The 19,579-nt window shown below is 41.2% G+C and overlaps 1 protein-coding gene across 2 annotated transcripts in view; it reads right to left on the reverse strand.

Moving 5' to 3' along the window:
* SLC28A3 (solute carrier family 28 member 3) overlaps positions 1–19,579 on the reverse strand; it is a 73,245-nt gene that overhangs the window by 38,458 nt on the left and 15,208 nt on the right. Inside the window, exon 1 of one of the 2 annotated variants that reach the window (XM_059888999.1) lies at positions 2,002–2,078. In XM_059888999.1, coding sequence (XP_059744982.1) covers positions 2,002–2,018 — 17 coding nt within the window. In that variant the 5' untranslated portion in view covers positions 2,019–2,078. Of the gene's footprint in view, positions 1–2,001; positions 2,101–19,579 lie in introns of those variants that run through there. The other variant, NM_001192167.2, reaches the window with a different exon arrangement.

Consider the following 19,579-nt stretch of genomic DNA (forward strand, 5'->3'; position numbering starts at 1 on the left):
AAGTTACTTACCATATGGAATGTCTAGCATTTCTTTGTTTTCTCTTTTGGTCTTTTCAACCCCTTTTCATCTTTGAAACAAGACAAAACAAAACAACAAAACCTTCCTGACCCCACAGTCATGGGACATCTACACTCCCTCCTTCCCTTGACAGTCAAACCACTTGAAAGAACTGTCCTTACGTTCAGAGACATTCCATATCCTGTTCACTTCTCAACTCTCTGTGACCAAACTTTTACTGAGATGGCTTCTGCTAAGGTCACTGCCAAGGTCACCTAAGGACCACTGAGACCAAACCAGTAGCTACTCCTCAGTCTTCATATTTCTATTTATAATAATACTTAATTTTTGTTTTTGACTTTTTTTGTGAAACAATTTCTAAACCAAGACTTTTAAGACCATATTTTTTTTAGGTTCATAGCAAAATTGAGAGGAAGGTTCAGTTTTCTCATATATTTTTGCCCCCTCCCTCATGCAGCCTTTCCCATTATTGACTTCTCCACCAAAGTGGTACATTTGTTACAACTGATGGACCCATGAAGTCTATAGTTTACATCAGGGCTCATTCTTGATGTTGTACATTCTATGGGCTTGCTCAAATGTTTAATACCAGGTATCAACCATTATAATATCATGCAGAGTATTTTCACCATCCTGAGAATCCCCTGTGCCTATTCGTCCTTCCCTCCCTCCCACCTTCCCTCCCATCTGGGCAGCCAGGGATCTTTTTGCTGTTCCCATAGTTTGCCTTCTCCAGAATGTCATTTAGTTTAAACTATACAGTATGGAGTCTTCTCAGATTGCTTCTGTTAGTAATACACATGTAATGGTCCCTCATTTCTTTTGATGTCTTGATAGCTAATTTTGTTTTTAGTGCTGAATAATATTGCATTGTCTGGATGGACCACCATTCATTTATCCATTCACCTACTGAAGGATATTTTGGTTGCTTTTAGGTTTTGGTGATTATGAATCAAGCTTGTATAATCATCCATGTACAGGCTTTTGTCTGAAAAGAAGTATTATCTTCTCTCTCTCTCTCTTTTTTTTTTTTTTGGTTGAAGAACACTTACTGATATGAACACTTTAGAATATATTAAGTGAAATAGACAATTACCAAATAATATGAAAGCACAATCCCAATATACCTGACATGCACATAGGTGTATAGGTAACTTGGATTGAAACAAGCTACATTCCAATATGTTAGACACTGATTTTTTTTTTCTGGAATTACAGTTCATTATTTGTCTTCCAAATTTTGCTGCAATAGTATTTCAAATTTTCTACTTCAAATAAGCTATTTATTTATCATGAGCAAACTCCCCCTAAAATATGGCACCCCCCAAAAATTACTTTTTAAAGGATGATATACATGGGTAATTTGCTCCCTTTTAAGCAGCAGGTTTTTTTTCAAATGAGACCCTTACATCTGTAGCTTATATAATACTGTACATCAACTATACTTCATAAAAATTTAATTAAAAAATCTATAATCAGTGAAAATATCCTTCAAAAATGAAGACATAATATAGATATTTTCAGGCAAACAAAAAAATAAGATCCTACCCAGAATTCAATATATAAAAGAAATAAGAGGTTTTGTCACAGAGCACCTCAACTTGCTGTGTACAGTTAGATGTCATTGAGGGGCCCTAGGGTGTCACAAACACAGTTTTAGAACCGTGTCTTAGAACCTTCCTCTTGTCTGCCTCATTTACTTTAAAATTGAGATGTTTTTGTTGAAGCCAGTGCTTTCTGTCTTAGGATGGAATTTGGAATGTGCAATCACGAAGTGTCAGAGCAAGCCTGGGTACTCTCTCCATCAGAGAGGACAGGTGTATAAACACAAAATCTTTGTGCATATGTGTTTTCCTTATGATCCTGCCATACCCACTCTAATTGCCATTTAACTTGTTCCTCTGAGTGCCAGACTTTCAGTCCCTATAGCTGTTGCACGGCAGTTGCCGTGGTGACAGATTCACTGTTTTCCAGTCATACCTGTTTGCCATTTTCATGCTCTCTGTTTTGCACAACTCTATTCCTTAGTGAGTGGTCATTTCCTGATGGGTTCTGGTTTTCAAAGCCATCTTCATCATTCTAAGAAAAAATACAGGATTGCAAAAATAAAATTTCAGAGCCAAAAAAGAAATGTTCTTTCAATGAATGATACTCAAAGACTTTTGAGGGATGGGACAACAAAGATGAAGTGTTTAGATGAGTCAGCTGATTAAAGAAAGAAACAATGAATCTTAGTACTTAAAGAAATAGAAATGACTATTAAAAAATTTGAAAATTTACTATCTGTAAAAGCCACGTAAGGAAAAAGATTATCTCAGTCTAGAAATGTAAATCCTTTTGTTTTCTTGCCTTTTTTTTTGGCTGTGAAATCTTAGTTCCCTGACTAGGGATTGACCCCAAGCCCCTTGCAATGGAATCACAGAGCTCTAACTACCGGACAGCCAGGGAGTTCTCTAAATCCTTTTGTTTTCTAATATAATCTAAGGGTACCTATGGTTGCTGGTACCAAAAATATGTTTTAGTTAAAAATTTAGATGACTTATATTTCACATATTTTTTCCTTGAAAGATATGAATGCTGTAAGTACAAGACTAACAAAAGCTTAAATGTTTTGTATTTTTCCACTTCTTTGATTATACATGTTCCTGAGCAGTTTCTCTGCTTTTAATCTTTCTTTACTTCAGATCTGTATGTAAATTCCTTCTATGCTACTCTTTCTACATAATAAAATGCGACTCCTGGGCTCTGGAGTCAATTGCACACTCCTCAGCACAGTTCAGGGTTGCTCGATCCTGTTCATTCGTCTTACTCCGCTCCCCTTGCAGGCACCACGAAGGAACACCCACCCAAACAGAACCATGTGCCCTTCTCCAGGCCCAGATTAAGTTTTCCTGCCTTGTGTCTGAGATGCTTTCTATCCTGCAAAACAACCTACAAAATATTAGCAGTTCCTTCTAAACAAGATTTAAAGATAAAGCATGGTTCAACTACAAAAGATGATGATCTGAAAAATGCATGTGTTGTACTGAAAGTCACTACTTATATTTGAAACATGCATGATTTTTGTTGGTGTTGTTATGATGGAAAAGATTGGTGTGGTCCAACTTGAAGAAGACAGAAGGAAGAAGGTTGCTGGGACTAGGCTATGTAGCCTTCCAATAAGCAGAGCTGAGATGAGAGTGCAGCTTTCCAATCTCCTTTTCAACACTTCACACAGACTTTCAAATTATAAAACGAAACAAAATACAGTTAACTGTGGGCTGGATAATTTTATTCTTAGACGTTGGATTTGTGAGATGTTAAAATGTGTTCTGTTTGGTTTAAAGCATTCTCTGGTAGTAATGAGCATGATAAAAAATGCCTTCTTCTGCGAGACCAATTTGGCTTTAACTTTTTCTGATTTTTCTTTTACAAACTGAGTAGGGTTTTCTCTTGGAGGTGTGTCTTGACCGCTAGACAAACACTTGGCTCATTTTTCCTTTACCTTTTTGGGATGGGTCCAATCTTTCTCCCATCTCTTCCCCAACTAGCCTTTTTAGATGGCATTTTATTCCAAGTAAGGCCGCAGATAGATAAACAGTGTCAGATAGGTGCTTTTATCTTTTCAAGAAATGTTTCCTGCTAGCCTTGTCAGCTGTGACATTGATTTGAAAAAGAAACAAGTGTGTGAGTTTGATTATTATTTTTAGCCATGTAGGATCTTCCACCAGGGATGGAACCCATGCCCCACTGCACCACCAGGCAAGTCCCTCTGTGAGTTTCATTTTAACTTTAGATCTCTGGCTGGCCCCACAGATCTAGGGGAAAAAAGTACAATTCCAACTTGTAATGTATGTTCCAAACCTGCAACTCCTGCTTGGAAGGCAGATTCTTTGCCTCTGAGCCATCTAGGGATCCCCTATTGGAACACAGGACTGTATAAACGTGAATAAAGTCTAACTTCCAGCACTCTGATTTATGCATAAAAGTCTTGTGGCCAAACTGCTTTTTTGTGTGTGTTACAAATGCTTACACCTTACTTTAGCCCAGCTCCTTGCTTATAACTTCCATGAGTGCTGAAAATTTACTTAATAAAAAGCTAAAAATAAAACCCAACAGGAGTTGGAAAAACAGGACCTAGGTAACTGAGGGGGGTTGGTCCTTTGGGTCCCTAAATACACAGGTGACACCGGGCAGGTCACATCTTTCTACCACTATGTCCACCCATCTACGCGACAGTTTCGACTTGGTATTCTCATGGTCCCTTTCCAACTCCTATCATTTTCTGGCTCCAAGAGCTTCTGCTTCTAGGTGCTGATTACTCCTGCCACCTAGTGGCAGAATTGGAGACTTCCTTGAGCAGCTTGGTGCGGGATGGAGCTGACCTTTTATAGGGTTAATGCAAGAGGAGAGGGGTGAGGGTGGCAGTGTAGGGGTTGAGTGAGGGGTAGAGTGGGCACCTCTGGACATGTAATGGGATTGTTTTACCCCACTATAGTACATGCTTTGGCTTTTCAGCGTTGTTCAGAAGAACAATATCTCCCAGTTGGGGATTTTCAACAGAAGCAAAGGTGTTTCCGGGTGTTAATTGGTGCCTGAAAAGTGACCCTTAAAATACCTGTTTATCTGCTTCTTTTTAAATTGGAGTCCTACGTGCTATAATAGGTGGCCCATAATTACTTCTTAGCCCATTGTTTTTTTTCCCCCCATCTATTTAGCAATTCGGATTGAAAGATATCATAGTACACTGGACTCCTACAACCATGACTGTATTCTGAGGCATACCTGCTCCCTGAATGGGTAACAACGTTGTGGGTGTGGTGTATGAGTACTCTAAGCAATTTACAGCACAGCACTTTTAACTTCTCTACTTAACCTTAGTGGCTGTGTGTCCTAAGGGGATGATCTTGGATTGGGCCCCCGCTGGAGGGCAGATCCTGGAGCCAGGAGTACTTGGTGTTTGGGCTTGTTCCCCTACCTTGTCTTTTTAATCTTGCATTTCCATGTGGTTCAAGCAACTATAGATCCACAGTCGGTGTTCCAGGGAGTACAGATGGACAGAAGCCTTTTAAGTTAATTTCTTCCTTTCATTCAGTTTCTAAACCACACAACTTCTAGAACATAGTCCTGAAAACTGAAATCACCCTCCTCCCCACTGGCATCTCTTTGTGGGTGGGAGGGGTCTCCTATAGAATTTTAGCTGAACACATCGCCACCCAAAATAAAGGTGACAATTGCAAGCTTCCCTTTTAACTAGATTCTGGTCAATGAAATGTAAATAGAAGTGGAGCCCTGAGTTGGGCAACTTGGGGATGCTCCTTAATATACGGCTGGCAGGTCCTCTTTATTCCTTCTAGCCTCTCCTCTGTCCCGCTGCCTGGTGGTGGGTGGTTCCAACTGGGTCATGAACACAAAGGCCCCATCCTTGTGATGGCAAAGTGGTGAACTAGAGGGGCCTTGGGCCCCTGGAAAGCTTTAGCTCCCACTCTGCCTCTGCACGACCCACCTCCTGCCTTATCTGCAGGAGAGACACTTCTCCCTTACTACTTTTGGTTTTGCTTTTGTGTACACCTGAGCTTACATAATATTTAGTGGGTTCAAGACACCGTATGAAACCTTTACAGCATTTTGCATTTGATCTATAGAGGCCTGTGAGGTGACTATTGGGATCACCCTTTTTACAGATGGGGAAACTAAGGCAAAGATAAGTAAATCCCCTGACTCATGTACAACCAGAAGTACAGAAGATGGTATCTGAGTTAAGACTTTCCAACTTCAGGCCCTAATATACTCGTAGAGTTTAGCCAGTGAGCCAAGGCCTTTTGGCCTTGGGAACGTCTAAAGACATCGTAGTATACCTACAGATTGAATTCCCTTTCAATTAAGAAAGCCTGATTTGGACTATAGCTATTAACATTAGCTTAGAGTAGAAATGACAGAGATACTTAAGATTCCAGAAAGGCTGGGGTCACTTTTAAACTTGTTTTAGGTTCTGGCGGTCATTTCTTATGCCAGCATGATGGCCTTCCTACCTTAGACAGATTCGAAGTCAACTTTGCCCTTTAAATAACATGAGTGGGCAGTCCTGCATTTGTGGGCAGGTCATGTCTCCGTGGGGGGTTTCCCTGGTGGCTCAGATGCTAAAAAATCTGCCTGCAACGTGGGAGACTCAAACTCAATCCCTGGGTCAGGAAGATTCCCCTGGAGAAGGGAATGGCAACCCACTCCAGTATTCTTGCCTGGAGAACTCCATGGACAGAGGAGCCTGGCGGGCTACAGTCCATGGCTTCGCAAAGAGTCGGACATGACTGAGTGACTAAGGCCAGCATAGTACATGTCTCCATAATGAATGTAATATTCTTTCTTCTTTTAACCATGCCTGCTCCACTCACTTGGTCTCTCTCTTCCACTGTGGCCCTGATTGAACCAACATGGCTTCCATTTCTCAGCTGCAGTGTCTCTATCGAGACTCAGTATCGCTGTACCAGGAGGGCCTTTCTTTCCACTTTCCTTATACAAACTGCTCTGGCCTCACGTGGTCTGACTAGGGGTCTGGCCTTGCTGAGGCAGGCACTGCGTGGCTTTGAGACCTGGAGCAAGAACGGAAATCTTCCTCCAAGGAGACTTTGACCCTAATCTTTGGCTGGACGTAGAACACATAGGTTTATCCAAGATGAGATTTCCCAGCAGGCAGAGCGATGTTGACAAGGAGCTCCAGGAATTGCTGTGACGTTCCTTAATTTGTTCTAGGGTTTGGCATTACATAGCAAGTTTTAGGAGGTGTTTGATAATATACCTTGGGTGGAGGGTTTTATACTGCTCAAACAGATTAGATTGGTGATCTAGGTTGCTTATTTTCCATGTATTTAATATGTATATAAGACTGTGGTGGTAGTGGTGGTTTAGTCGCTAAATTGTGTCTGACTCTTATAACCCCATGGACTGTAACCTGCTAGGCTCCTCTGTCCATGGAAATTTCCCAGGCAAGAATACTGGAGTGGGTTGCCATTTCCTTCTCCAATATGTGTGTATCTATTTCCAAATCTCTGTCCACCTTTAATGCAAACTTCCTCAAAGTGTTATTCATGCTTTACAGCCTAGGCCCTAGGCATAGAAACTGGTTTTTAGCTGTACAGGCTAGTTGTATTTTCTCAATAGGATACCATAAAGGCCCACAGCAAAACAGATAGAGGACAAATCAGACTGAGGGTCACCGCTTTCCTTGCTTTGATTTAATCCCTGTGTTTCCATACCAACACCTGAGACCTGAAGGACATTTGCCTGATTTTATCTCTGTGTTTGCTTCCGAAGTACCTGGTGTTTGGCAGAAATGCTCTGTAGCTGTGCTGGGGGAGATATGTGCTTGGAGAGATATACAGTGGTCAACCACCCAGAGCTGGCTCTGACGTGACTACAGGAAGGCGCCTGCAAAAATGAAACCCGGAAGTATCCAAGAGTTACCTCTGCTTCATCACCCAAAGAGGGGATTTGTACTCTGCTAGGTGCAATTGGTGGAGAAGGAAATGGCAACGCTCCAGTGTTCTTGCCTGGAGAATCCCAGGGACGGGGGAGCCTGGTGGGCTGCCGTCCACGGGGTCGCACAGAGTCAGACACGACTGAAGCGACTTAGCGGCAGCAGCACCAGGTGCAACTGGTGCCGTGTGCAAAGGAGCATGGAAGACTGAGCGTGCCCTGGTTGCCCCTGGAAATCTCCACCCCTTTCCTAGAGCCTGATGACCTGTCTACCTCCTGGTCCTGGGAATTCCCTGACTGCTATCCCTCCGGGAAGAAGGTACCTTTATTTATTTATTTATTTTTTTCTAATTTTATTTTATTTTTCAACTTTACATAATTGTATTAGTACCTTCAGAATGTGAGCTCCCCTTCTCTATTCTCTGGCAAAGCCTGTCTTGCTTGCACCAAACTCAGTTTCATTATCGGCAGCATAAACTTGGGCAGCAAAGAACTCCCCGACCAAGCCAGGAGTGCTTCAGTTTGACTAAACCCCCAAGAGGGGTGGCCTTGTGTCTAATTTGGTAATAGAAGCAACAACGTGGTACATTCTGAGAGGCAGGGACACCTTAAATATTGCCACGGATGTTGACGTCCCAATGCCTGCAATGAAAATGGGAATGTGATGTCATTTGGACTTGGGACTGGGTAAATCTGTATTTTACCCCCTGGACTCTGAGCTGAGAAGCCAGATACTCTGTCCTTTGTTCTCTGATGAGTACCAAGTGCCCAGCACAGTGCCAGGCTCAGAAGTGCTCAATGACTGTTTTAGAATCATACATTAACAGATAAAACAGTGTCTCTACAAGCGGTAACCCACCCGAAGTGACTCAGATGGTGAAGAATCCGCCTGCAATGCAGGAGACTGGGGTTTCATCCCTGGGTCAAGAAGATCCCCTGGAGGAGGGCATGGCAACCCACTCCAGTATTCTTGCCTGGAGAATCCCATGGACAGAGTAGCCTGGTGGGCTACAGACCATGGGTTCGCAAAGAATCCAACACAACTGAGCGACTAACACTAACCAGTGGTGGGGGCTAGCACAAGACTGCTCTCTCTCCTTCCTTAAGAAGGTCATCTTGTGTTCTGATATTCTTAGCCTTAAGTGTCTAAGTGAAGGTGTCAGTAATACATCTCCAATTTCGGCTGCTTTTCTGAGTTTCTTCAAGTGATCTAACCTTTCTGTATCCATTTCTCTGAAAATGGATAAAGACTAGACTCCAACCAGTCCATCCTAAAGGAGATCAGTCCTGGGTGTTCATTGGAAGGACTGATGCTAAAGCTGAAACTCCAATACTTTGGCCACCTCATGCGAAGAGTTGACTCATTGGAAAAGACCCTGATGCTGGGAGGGATTGGGGGCAGGAGGAGAAGGGGACGACAGAGGATGAGATGGCTGGATGGCATCACTGACTCGATGGACATGAGTTTGAGTGAACTCTGGGAGTTGGTGATGAACAGGGAGGCCTGGCGTGCTGCAATTCATGGGGTCGCAGAGTCAGACACAGACTGAGCGACAACTATAGAGCAACTACTTCAAATAATAACTTAAAATTCCAAAATGCAATACAAATAGATCATAGGCAATGACTCGGCATAAATCTCAGGCAACTGCTTCTTGGGATATTGATAAATTATCTATATGAATTGTGGCTGCATTATGATTAAAAAGCTTGAGTTCCATAGTCACACTTGGGTTCAAATCCAGCCTTAATTTCTTGAGGCCTCATACTCTATTACATGGGAACACAGCATTCTTTACTTAACCAAGGGGGCTGTGTGGTCAGTCTGGTGCCACTCATAGTAAGTACTTTGAAAGTATTGACTTTCTTTTTTTTTTTTTAATGTTAATTTTATGGTTTAGTTTGCTACTTGCTTGCTTGTTCTGGGGCATTTAGTCATTTTGTTCTCTTATTAAAATTCGGCTTATAAAAGTCAACATCTGTTTTGTGAATCTAATTTTTTCAAATTACCATTATTACCCCCAACCCCACCACTTATCCACCTATCTATCTATCATCTATTTAAAAAATCTACAAATGTCAACTATTTTAAGACTATTCCTGGGACTTCCCTCGTGGACCAGTGATTAAGACACTGCCTTCCAAGGCCAGGGGCATGGGTTTGATCCTGGTTTGGAGAGCTAAGATCCCATATGTTTTGAGGTGCAGCCAAAATAAAATAAAAATTTTAAAAGGCCATTACTTCCTAATATTTTCTTCCAAGTTGCATAAGCATTGCCTTGGAATGGTTGCATTTTCAAAGGCAGTATTCCAGAAGCCTCTAAACTTTACCTATTGCTCCTGACCCTTTTGACTCATACAACGTCTGGCTCAAGTCTTGGGTTTACGTAATCCTTAATGTGAGGTCATGGGCACTGGCTGGACTGCTCCTCTGTGAAACATTTCAGTTCTTCCTGCCAAGCCTGTGTGGGTTGACAGATTGGGTGCAATATCGTGGGAGGCAAGCACCTGACCAGCCTGGGGCTCATTGTCACACTGCCCTGGCACAATCCTCTGTTACCTCTGAATGCTCTAGTGGGAGCTCTGAGTTGGGTGCAAGGTGTCAGGGCTACAGAACACTGATGACATTCTCCCCTCATGATCTTTGTGAGCCAGAGGCAAGGGGAACCTCTAAGGATAGAAATAAGGAAAAGTAGAAACAGGCAGAGTTCTATACCTGGAGGAGAAAAATTAGAGGAAAGTTTTATTTGTTGGATTAAAAAGAATACTTTTAAGCATGCAAATACTCACGGACTATGACTTCTGTGAACTTTCTAAGAATGTTTTTTTGACATGGACCATTTTTAATGTCTGTATTGAATATATTACAAAATTGGTTCTGCTTTATGTGTTTTTTTTTTTTCTTTAAAAAAAAATTATTTATTTATTTTAGTTGGAGGCTAATTACAATATTGTGGTGGTTTTTGCAATTCATTGACATGAATTAGTTTTTTGGCCATGAGATACGTGGGCTCTTAATTCTCTAGCCAGGGGACGAACTTATACCCGGTGCGTTGGAAAGCGAAGTCTTAACCACTGGACCACCAGGGAAGTCCCTGGTGAGCTTTGTTGAGGAAACTTCTCAAGGAAAAAATAGCCAAATGGAGAAATTTTGGCAAAATAAGTGACAGTATGTTTTGAATCTATTTTTAATGAATCAAAACCCCAAACAATTTAGGGATTAAGATTCCAGAACAAATTATAAACATTATAACCCCTACTAATGTAGAAAAAATGATCAGAGCACCGCTTGAGGGAGGAGGAAATAAAAAGATCAATGATAGGCTAAGTAGGCCTGTTTCCTCAACGTTTAATTTCTGGAACTGGAAGAGATTTTAAGTAGCAGTGTTTAAAGTAGAAAGGTAAATGCTAAAACATATATAGTAGCCAAAATCAAGTGATGGAAGAGAAGGAAATAAAATAATGGAAAGTAGAAAATATACAAATTCTGTGATCATTCACAATTTTAAGTTGGTTATAAAAGGAACCATTAAAATAAACAAACAAATACATCTTCAGAAGAAACCAAACAAAAATAAACCAAACCAAACAATGAAAAGATTAAAAAAAATTACAACCTGAAATATGATGAGAGGAGCTTTTTTTTTTTTGAAAGTCGCTCAGTTGTGTCTGACTCTTTGTGACAGTATACGGTCCATGGAATTCTCCAGGCCAGAATACTGGAGTGGATAGCCTTTCCCTTCTCCAGGGGATCTTCCCAACTCAGGGATTGAACCCAGGTCTCCCACATTGCTGGCAGATTCTTTACCAGCTGAGTCACAAGGGAAAACCAAGTATACTGGAGTGGGTAGCCTATCCCTTCTCCAGCGGATCTTCTAGACCCAAGAATTGAACTGGGGTCTCCTGCATTGCAGGAGGATTCTTTACCAACTGAGCTATCAGGGAGAAGAGCTAAGAGCAAGCAAATCAGTTTGAGTCAGATAGAATAACAGAACACAACCATATACTGAAAATGACTCAGTGGTCATCATCTTAATCAATCCAGGCTGAATAGAGCACAAGAAATTCAATGACTATGTCCAAAAAAATACCAGTGGTCAAGGTACACTCACACTCTTTAATGTATGGCCATCTATATACAAGTGGCATGGATTAATAAGGGAAACAGGGAGAAAAATTTAGACACGTTTAGAAAGACATTGAGAGAACACTTTCAGTCTATGAGAAATCAAATGGGAAAGCAAGGATAAAGGAAAACCAAAATAACAGAGAATAGAAATCTAACATCTCTTGAGCTCCAATAAAAAATATATGTTGTGGCTGAGATGGCTAGTTGTCCCCAAAATCTATTCTTCCCCATTTCCTTTAGAAACACAACTCTGAATTTTAGCAGGACCTATGATTTCCCAGAAAAGGGCATGTTTCCTAACCTTCCAGCAGTTCTGATGAAGTCTGCCTTTGTGACTGAAGCTATGTACAACTTCTGGGAGCTGTTCTAGGGCAGGACAGTGGGTGGAGCTGACATAGCCATTTCAGAATGCTTTTAAAAACATAAAATTAAATATATAGGATTAAAAGGAAGCCAATTATATTGAAATACCAGTTATTAAAATATTGAAATTAATTTGTGATAGGATAACATATATGCATCTCTATTAACACATTATAAAACAAGGAAAAAAAAACCCAACAACGTCCAGTGGCAAGTTCCAATAACCACATTAATTTCAATGCCATGGATGCAAATTATGCAACAGATATGAATTCTTTTTTCTACTTGTATTTACTAACTCACTGTAGTGAGGCTCCTGTCACATACATTTCAAACATGAGGTTCGATCTCCCCTTGGTTTATGGAGTGGAATGTGCTCCTTTCTCATCAGGCCCGTTGGGAAGGTTTCCCTGCCCACTCTCCAGCTGATGTATCTCTTAGTTATGAAGCCACCATAAATGAATACATCTGGGAGAATATGGACCATTTTTAAAAAATCTTATTTGTCCCTGGAGGTCCTGGTTTTATGTCTGATTCTATTCACCTTGCTGCTGCTGCTGCTGCTAAGTCGCTTCAGTCGTGTCCGACTCTGTGCGACCCCATAGACGGCAGCCCACCAGGCTCCTCTGTCCCTGGGATTCTCCAGGCAAGAACACTGGAGTGGGTTGCCATTTCCTTCTCCAATGCATGAAAGGGAAAAGTGAAAGTGAAGTCGCTCAGTCGTGTCCGACTCCTTGCGACCCCATGGACTGCAGCCTACCAGGCTCCTCCATCCATGGGATTCTCCAGGCAAAAGTACTGGAGTGGGGTGCCATTGACTTCTCCTGGGTTATATTTAAAAGATGAAATGTAGATTATTTTCCAGTGTAATTCTGGAACCCGACTAGACCAAGCTCAGGTAGACTGGAGAGTGGTTGTTGCATGCAACGTCCACTTGGTGGTGCCACTCCCCTGATGCTGCTAGATAGAGGTGCCACGAAGGCCAACCCAAGGGCCCCCTCTGACTCCGGCAGTCTGGAAGCTGGAACCTGGTAAAAACCATTACTGTGACCTCATGTTTATATACTCTGAATGCTTACTTAATATCCTGTCTAGGGTGATTATATCTAATAAATAAATCCAGTCATTGGTAAAAAGCATTCTGAGATCACTGACCAAATTTGGGCCAAATTGAATACCAAAAAGTAAAAAATAAGAATAAAGTCTGTAACTTACTCACGCCAAAAAATAAGGTGGAATGACAGATGGATAAAGGACAGCGTAGATGAAGAAATATGTGATAAATTGCAGTAAAATACAGATTGTAGGTGATGTGTTCACTACAAAACTCTCAACTTTTCTGTATGTTTGAAAATTTTCATAATATGATGTTGGTAATTAATTATAAGATGATGAATAAAAAGGAATATTAGTCCATAGTGATATTCAAAAAGAGAGAAAAAAGAAAAAAAGGGAAGTTCATTCTTTTCAAAAGAAAAGAATAAGGTAAGGAATATTGACAAAATTAAAGTCAACATTTTGCAAATCCTAAGGTAATAATTGATTGAGGAAAAGGTCATCAATGGATGCAAAAACTGTGGGGTGAAATGTACTGGGGACCTGAAGAATCACTGCTCAGATCACTTACTAACTAGAAAGAGAAAAATGTAACTTCATAATGGAATAGTCTACCAAGTTATCCCAATAGTGGAGTTAAATTTCTCTAGCACACATATGTGTATGTTTTCCTTTTTTCACATATGGTTTCTAGATCCTGGAACTAGTTAAAAGTCATATACATGTAGAATTGTACTCTCCTAGACATCACTGCCCTTCTGCTGAGCTATCTTTCACTCTTTTCTTAGTTTCTGATATCTGTACTTGATAATGTGTGATTATTTCAGCCTGGTTCCAATTTTCTATTATTGTTTCTTTTGCCTTTCTTTGACTTAAGTTGATTGTTTAAATATTTGAGGTCACTCCCATAAGAACTCCTAAGATATACTTGAGAGGGAGAGTCTCAAGACACCCACAGAGCAGCTAATCCTAGGAACAATAATATGACAACTTCTGTACTTCTTATTCTGGGTCAGGCACAGGGCTCTGTGCTTTCCCAGGAACTACCGTACTTAACCCCCTTTGCTCTTGATTTTCTAACATTTGCATCTTCAATAATTTTTTTTGTTATGTGAAGTCAAGAATTCTTCTCCCATTAAAAACCAGTTTTCTATCTGCACTTACTGGTTGCTATGGTCTGAATGTTTGTGTCCCCTCAAAACTCATTATGTTGAAATTCTAACCCTCAAAGATGATGGTATTAGGAAGTGGGGCCTTCAAGAGTTGCTTGAGTCATGAGGGTGGAGCCCTAATGATTGGGAATAATTAGTGCCCTTGTGAAAGTAAGCACACAGAAATCCCTACCCCTTCCACTACACAAGGACACAGGGATTTCAAGGGTGCTGACTATAAAACAGGAAGAAGGCTCACAATAGAACCATGACCATGCTGACACCCTGATCTTGGGCTTCCAGTCTCCAGATATAAATTTCTGTTATCTTTAAGCTACTGAGTTTGTGGTCTTTCGTTACAACAGCCTGATTAGATAAGATACTGGTTTTCCGTTTTGCCTCATATTCATTCTTTAACCCATGCTGAACTGGCTTTCATTCCTACCATGCTAGAAATCACCCTTGCTAAAGTAAATCAATGGTTTCCATTTCCCTAAGTCCAGTTTTCATCGTACACAATGGACCAGGTACTCTTTGAAAGGTTCTTGTCCCTGACTTCTGTGATCACATTTTGTTAGTTCTCCCCTACCATCTGGGCTTCTTCTTTTGTACTGTATAAGCCTTTTCACTCAACTCTTTACTGTTATGTACAGTTCCTTGGGGCTCCCTCCCAAGCACTCTCATCTACTCCTTAAACAAATACTTACTGTGCACCTACTATGGCAGAGACACTGTATTAGTTACTCGGCATTGCATATACAGCCCCTCTTCTTAGGAAGTTTAGAGGGAAGTGAAAGTGAAGTCACTCAGTCTTTGTGACCCCATTGACTGTAGCCTACCAGGCTCCTCTATCCACGGGATTTTCCAGGCAAGAGTACTGGAGTGGGTTGCCATTTCCTTCTCCAAAGCTGTCAACCATAAATTATTTAACTGATCATTTCATTATAGTCAGTATGCCAGCTAGTGATAGGGCTCAGTTGCTCAGTTGTGTCCGACTCTTTGCGGCCCCGTGGACTGTAGACTGCTAGGCTCCTCTGTCCATGGGGTTACCCAGGCAAGAATGCTGGAGGGGTTGCCATTTCCTCCTCCAGAGGATCTTTCTGACCCAGGGATCAAATGTGTCTCCTACATTGGTGGGTGGATTCTTTATCACTAGAAACACCTGAGAAGCCCCATAGTTGGTATAAGGACTATTGGAAAGTTCAAGGTACCACTTCAACAGGTTAATTGGAATAAATGTGGCTTTGTCTGAAATTCCAAAGATTCAACCCATTTAATCACAGGGGGAACCAGAAATGCTCTTATAAGCAAAACATCTTCTCACATTTGAGAAAAAAATTAATAAACAAGAATAAAATCTTTTTGAATTTATCAGTTGAAATTGAGGTTCTTCTTACTCTCATTTCCTTCTCTGAAGTGTTTCACTAGGTAAATCTCTAGTCTGTCTGAAGGGATCAAAATTTAGGTGGTGAAGTGATTGCAGATTGTGTTTTGTTTATAAAAATGCTTCTACCTTGTGCCACGAGGCTGCTGGTGGAATTTCGGTAGGGCTCCTGATTGTCAAAGATCAAAAGATTAAGACATGTTGGCTATCTATATTTTGTTGCAACTTTTAAATGTACTTTGAACTTCCAAACCACATCATTCCAGCCTGATAGGACAAATATTCTTGGATCTTTGATTAAAACCTGGAATGATAGCTCAGTTCAGTTCAGTCGCTCAGTCGTGTCTGACTCTTTGCGACCCCATGAATCGCAGCACGCCAGGCCTCCCTGTCCATCACCAACTCCCAGAGTTCACTCAGACTCTCATCCATCAAGTCAGTGATGCCATCCAGCCATCTCATCCTCTGTCGTCCCCTTCTCCTCCTGCCCCCAATCCCTCCCAGCATCACAGTCTTTTCCAATGAGTCAACTCTTCGCATGAGGTGGCCAAAGTACTGGAGTTTCAGCTTCAGCATCATTCCCTCCAAAGAAACCCCAGGGCTGATCTCTTTTAGAATGGACTGGTTGGATCTCCTTGCAGTCCAAGGGACTCTCAAGAGTCTTCTCCAACACCACAGTTCAAAAGCATCAATTCTTCGGCACTCAGCCTTCTTCACAGTCCAACTCTCACATCCATACATGACCACAGGAAAAACCATAGCCTTGACTAGATGGATCTTTGTTGGCAAAGTAATGTCTCTGCTTTTCAATATGCTATCTAGGTTGCTCATAACTTTCCTTCCAAGGAGTAAGCGTCTTTTAATTTCATGGCCGAAGTCACCATCTGCAGTGATTTTGGAGCCCAAAAAATAAAGTCTGACACTGTTTCCACTGTTTCCCCTCTACTTCCCATGAAGTGATGGGACCGGATGCCATGATCTTTGTTTTCTGAATGTTGAGCTTTAAGCCAACTTTTTCACTCTCCACTTTCACTTTCATCAAGAAGCTTTTTAGTTCCTCTTCACTTTCTGCCATAAGGGTGGTGTCATCTGCATATCTGAGGTTATTGAGATTTCTCCTGGCAATCTTGATTCCAGCTTGTGCTTCTTCCAGCCCAGTGTTTCTCATGATGTACTCTGCATATAAGTTAAATAAGCAGGGTGGCAATATATAGCCTTGACATACCCCTTTTCCTATTTGGAACAAGTCTGTTGTTCCATGTCCAGTTCTAACTGTTGCTTCCTGACCTGCATACAGATTTCTCTAGAAGGCAAAAAAATAAAATCACTTTCTCCTTATCCCAACTGTAATAAAATTGTGACTCCATCAGGAGTTCTATCAATGTTGAAGCCCGAGTGGTTGTTGGTTCTGGTATTAGAACTCAAGTTGGAATTACATAATTCTTTGAAATTTGGGGTCTGTATTATTTATTATACATGGCCTAAAAACATTGTTCTGTCTCTGTTATTACCTGTCACCCACACTTCTAGGGTTTGTTGTTGTGGTTCTTGTTGTTATTTTTGTTGTTAACCTCTCCTCTCAGAGTTCTGGGCCTTCTTGGTTCTTTCTTCTCCCTATCTAGACAGTTTCAATTTTAGAATGATTCACATTCTAAGAGGTAATTTGTTATACATTTCCTATGCCTTATGGCATCGAATGGAGAAGGCAATGGCACCCCACTCCAGTACTCTTGCCTAGGAAATCCCATGGATAGAGGAGCCTAGTAGGCTACAGTCCATGGGGTTGCAAAGAGCCGGACACGAGTGAGCGACTTCACTTTCACTTTTCACTTTCATGCATTGGAGAAGGAAATGGCAACCCACTCCAGTGTCCTTGTCTGGAGAATCCCAGGGACAGAGGAGCCTGGTGGGCTGCCGTCTATGGGGTCTCAGCTTAGCAGCAGCAGCAGCATGGCATCCAAACACCAAATGAAAGGATAAACACCCCTTTCCCCCTTTTATAAACAGAACCCACACAGATATCCACGTATAATAAAGCTCCACATATTCAGAGCTGTGGCTATTAATAAGGTGGCATTTTCAATTGGTGACAAAGCTGATGTAACTCGAGTAAGAGTGTCTCATTTAGTAATGACATCAGAACCTCTTCGTGAAATTTCGGGCTGTGTAAAGTAATTTTAAAAGGGTGCATAAGTCAGTATAGTAGAGGGGTCCTGTTCAGTTCAGTTCAGTCGCTCAGTTGTGTCTGACTCTTTGCAACCTCATAAACTGCAACACGCCAGGCCTCCCTGTCCATCACCAACTCCCAGAGTCCACCCAAACCCATGTCTATTGAGTCGGTGATGCCATCCAACCATCTTATCCTCTGTCGTCCCCTTCTCCTCCTGCCTTCAATTTTTCACAGCATCAGGGTCTTTTCAAATGAGTCAGTTCTTCGCATCAGGTGGCCAAAGTATTGGAGTTTCAGCTTCAACATCAGTCCTTCCAATGAACACCCAGGACTGATCTCCTTTAGGATGGACTGGTTGGATCTCCTTGCAGTCCAAGGGACTCTCAAGAGTCTTCTCCAACACCACACTTCAAAAGCATCAATCCTTCTGTGCTCAGTTTCTTTACAGTCCAACTCTCACATCCATACAAGACCATGTAAATGTAAAGGCATCTAAACTTGCTAGGAACGCTAATTGCCACTTGAAGCCATGGGTAGACAGTGGCTCTTCTCTAAACCACATTTTAGCAATTGCGTTTTTTTCCTGATTATATTTGTAACGTACTTTGAAGGAAATGGCACCCCACTCCAGTACTTTTGCCTGGAAAATCCCATGGACAGAGGAGCCTGGTAGGCTGCAGTCCATGGGGTTGCAAAGAGTCGGACACGACTGAGCGACTTCACTTTCACTTTTGATGTTTATGCTGATGAGTTTTTAATGTACTTTTGGAGATATTTCAGTCTTGTGTACTCTTCTGACATCAGAAAAGTACTCCTGGTTGTTTGTAGTCTTATTGTATAATCAGCCTACCACAGGCTTTCATGTACAGCAAAGTAATTAATATTGTGAAAGAGTAAAGTACTTCTGCTATAAAAGCAGTTTGAAAAATGAGAAATTATTTAAAATGGTTACAGAATACAAGTTAATTTCCTTTCCCTACTTCAGTCTGCTTTACCAGCAAAAGGATCACTTATTTGTCATTGTGAAATTCTTAGAAAATGTGTTTAATCCTCTTAAATACACTCAATACTAAAAAATCTGTATTTCTTATTTTGGTAAGTATGGTAAGTTCTGTTGGGTACAGAGTACAAGGTGCAATCAAAGGATGGTGAGGACCTTTCCCACTGTATCTCTTGAGCTGTCTGATTTTTTTCTCCAGTGTTTTGTTTTACACAGGTTTTGAATTTCTTAACTTTTATTGTGTCTACTAAATACTGCATATATACTATTCTGATTGTTTACTACCAATAAAAGACCTGTTAATCATACACACAGAAAAATTACAATTAAGTATGGTCTAATACTTATACAAAAACTGTGAAGAATATAACACTTGTCTGTGAAGCAATTTGGTCAGACAAATCACTAAATGACTTTATTCTTTCAATTAATTTCTTAATTTCATTTCTAAAATTAACAGCAGAAAACATAGCTTCAGCTCTTCATTAATGTCTATTATTGGAGAAAGACAGAGTAAGAAGGAAGAAAAGGGAAAGAGGGAAGAAGAGATGTGGGTGGTATCAAGAGACATTGGATATCATTAATGATACCTTCATCTTGTCATACCTTGAGTATCCCCTAAGCGATGCAAAATCCTGCTTTGTTTTTGCAATGATTGGTTTATATAGTGGGTATTCCTTGGGACCTTCCTGCAAGTTCAGTGAAATCAACCCCAAGTCTACTTTCAGTTCCTGTTTCAGCCACTCTCCAGCCCTCTTCATGTAAAGGTGTGTTTCAGGGACTTCCATGGTGGTCCAGTGGTTAGGACTCTGAGCTTCCACTGCAGGGGGCCCAGATTCAATCCCTGGTCAGG

The sequence above is a fragment of the Bos taurus genome, chromosome 8, assembly GCF_002263795.3.
Source record: "Bos taurus isolate L1 Dominette 01449 registration number 42190680 breed Hereford chromosome 8, ARS-UCD2.0, whole genome shotgun sequence".
Lineage (NCBI taxonomy): Eukaryota > Metazoa > Chordata > Mammalia > Artiodactyla > Bovidae > Bos > Bos taurus.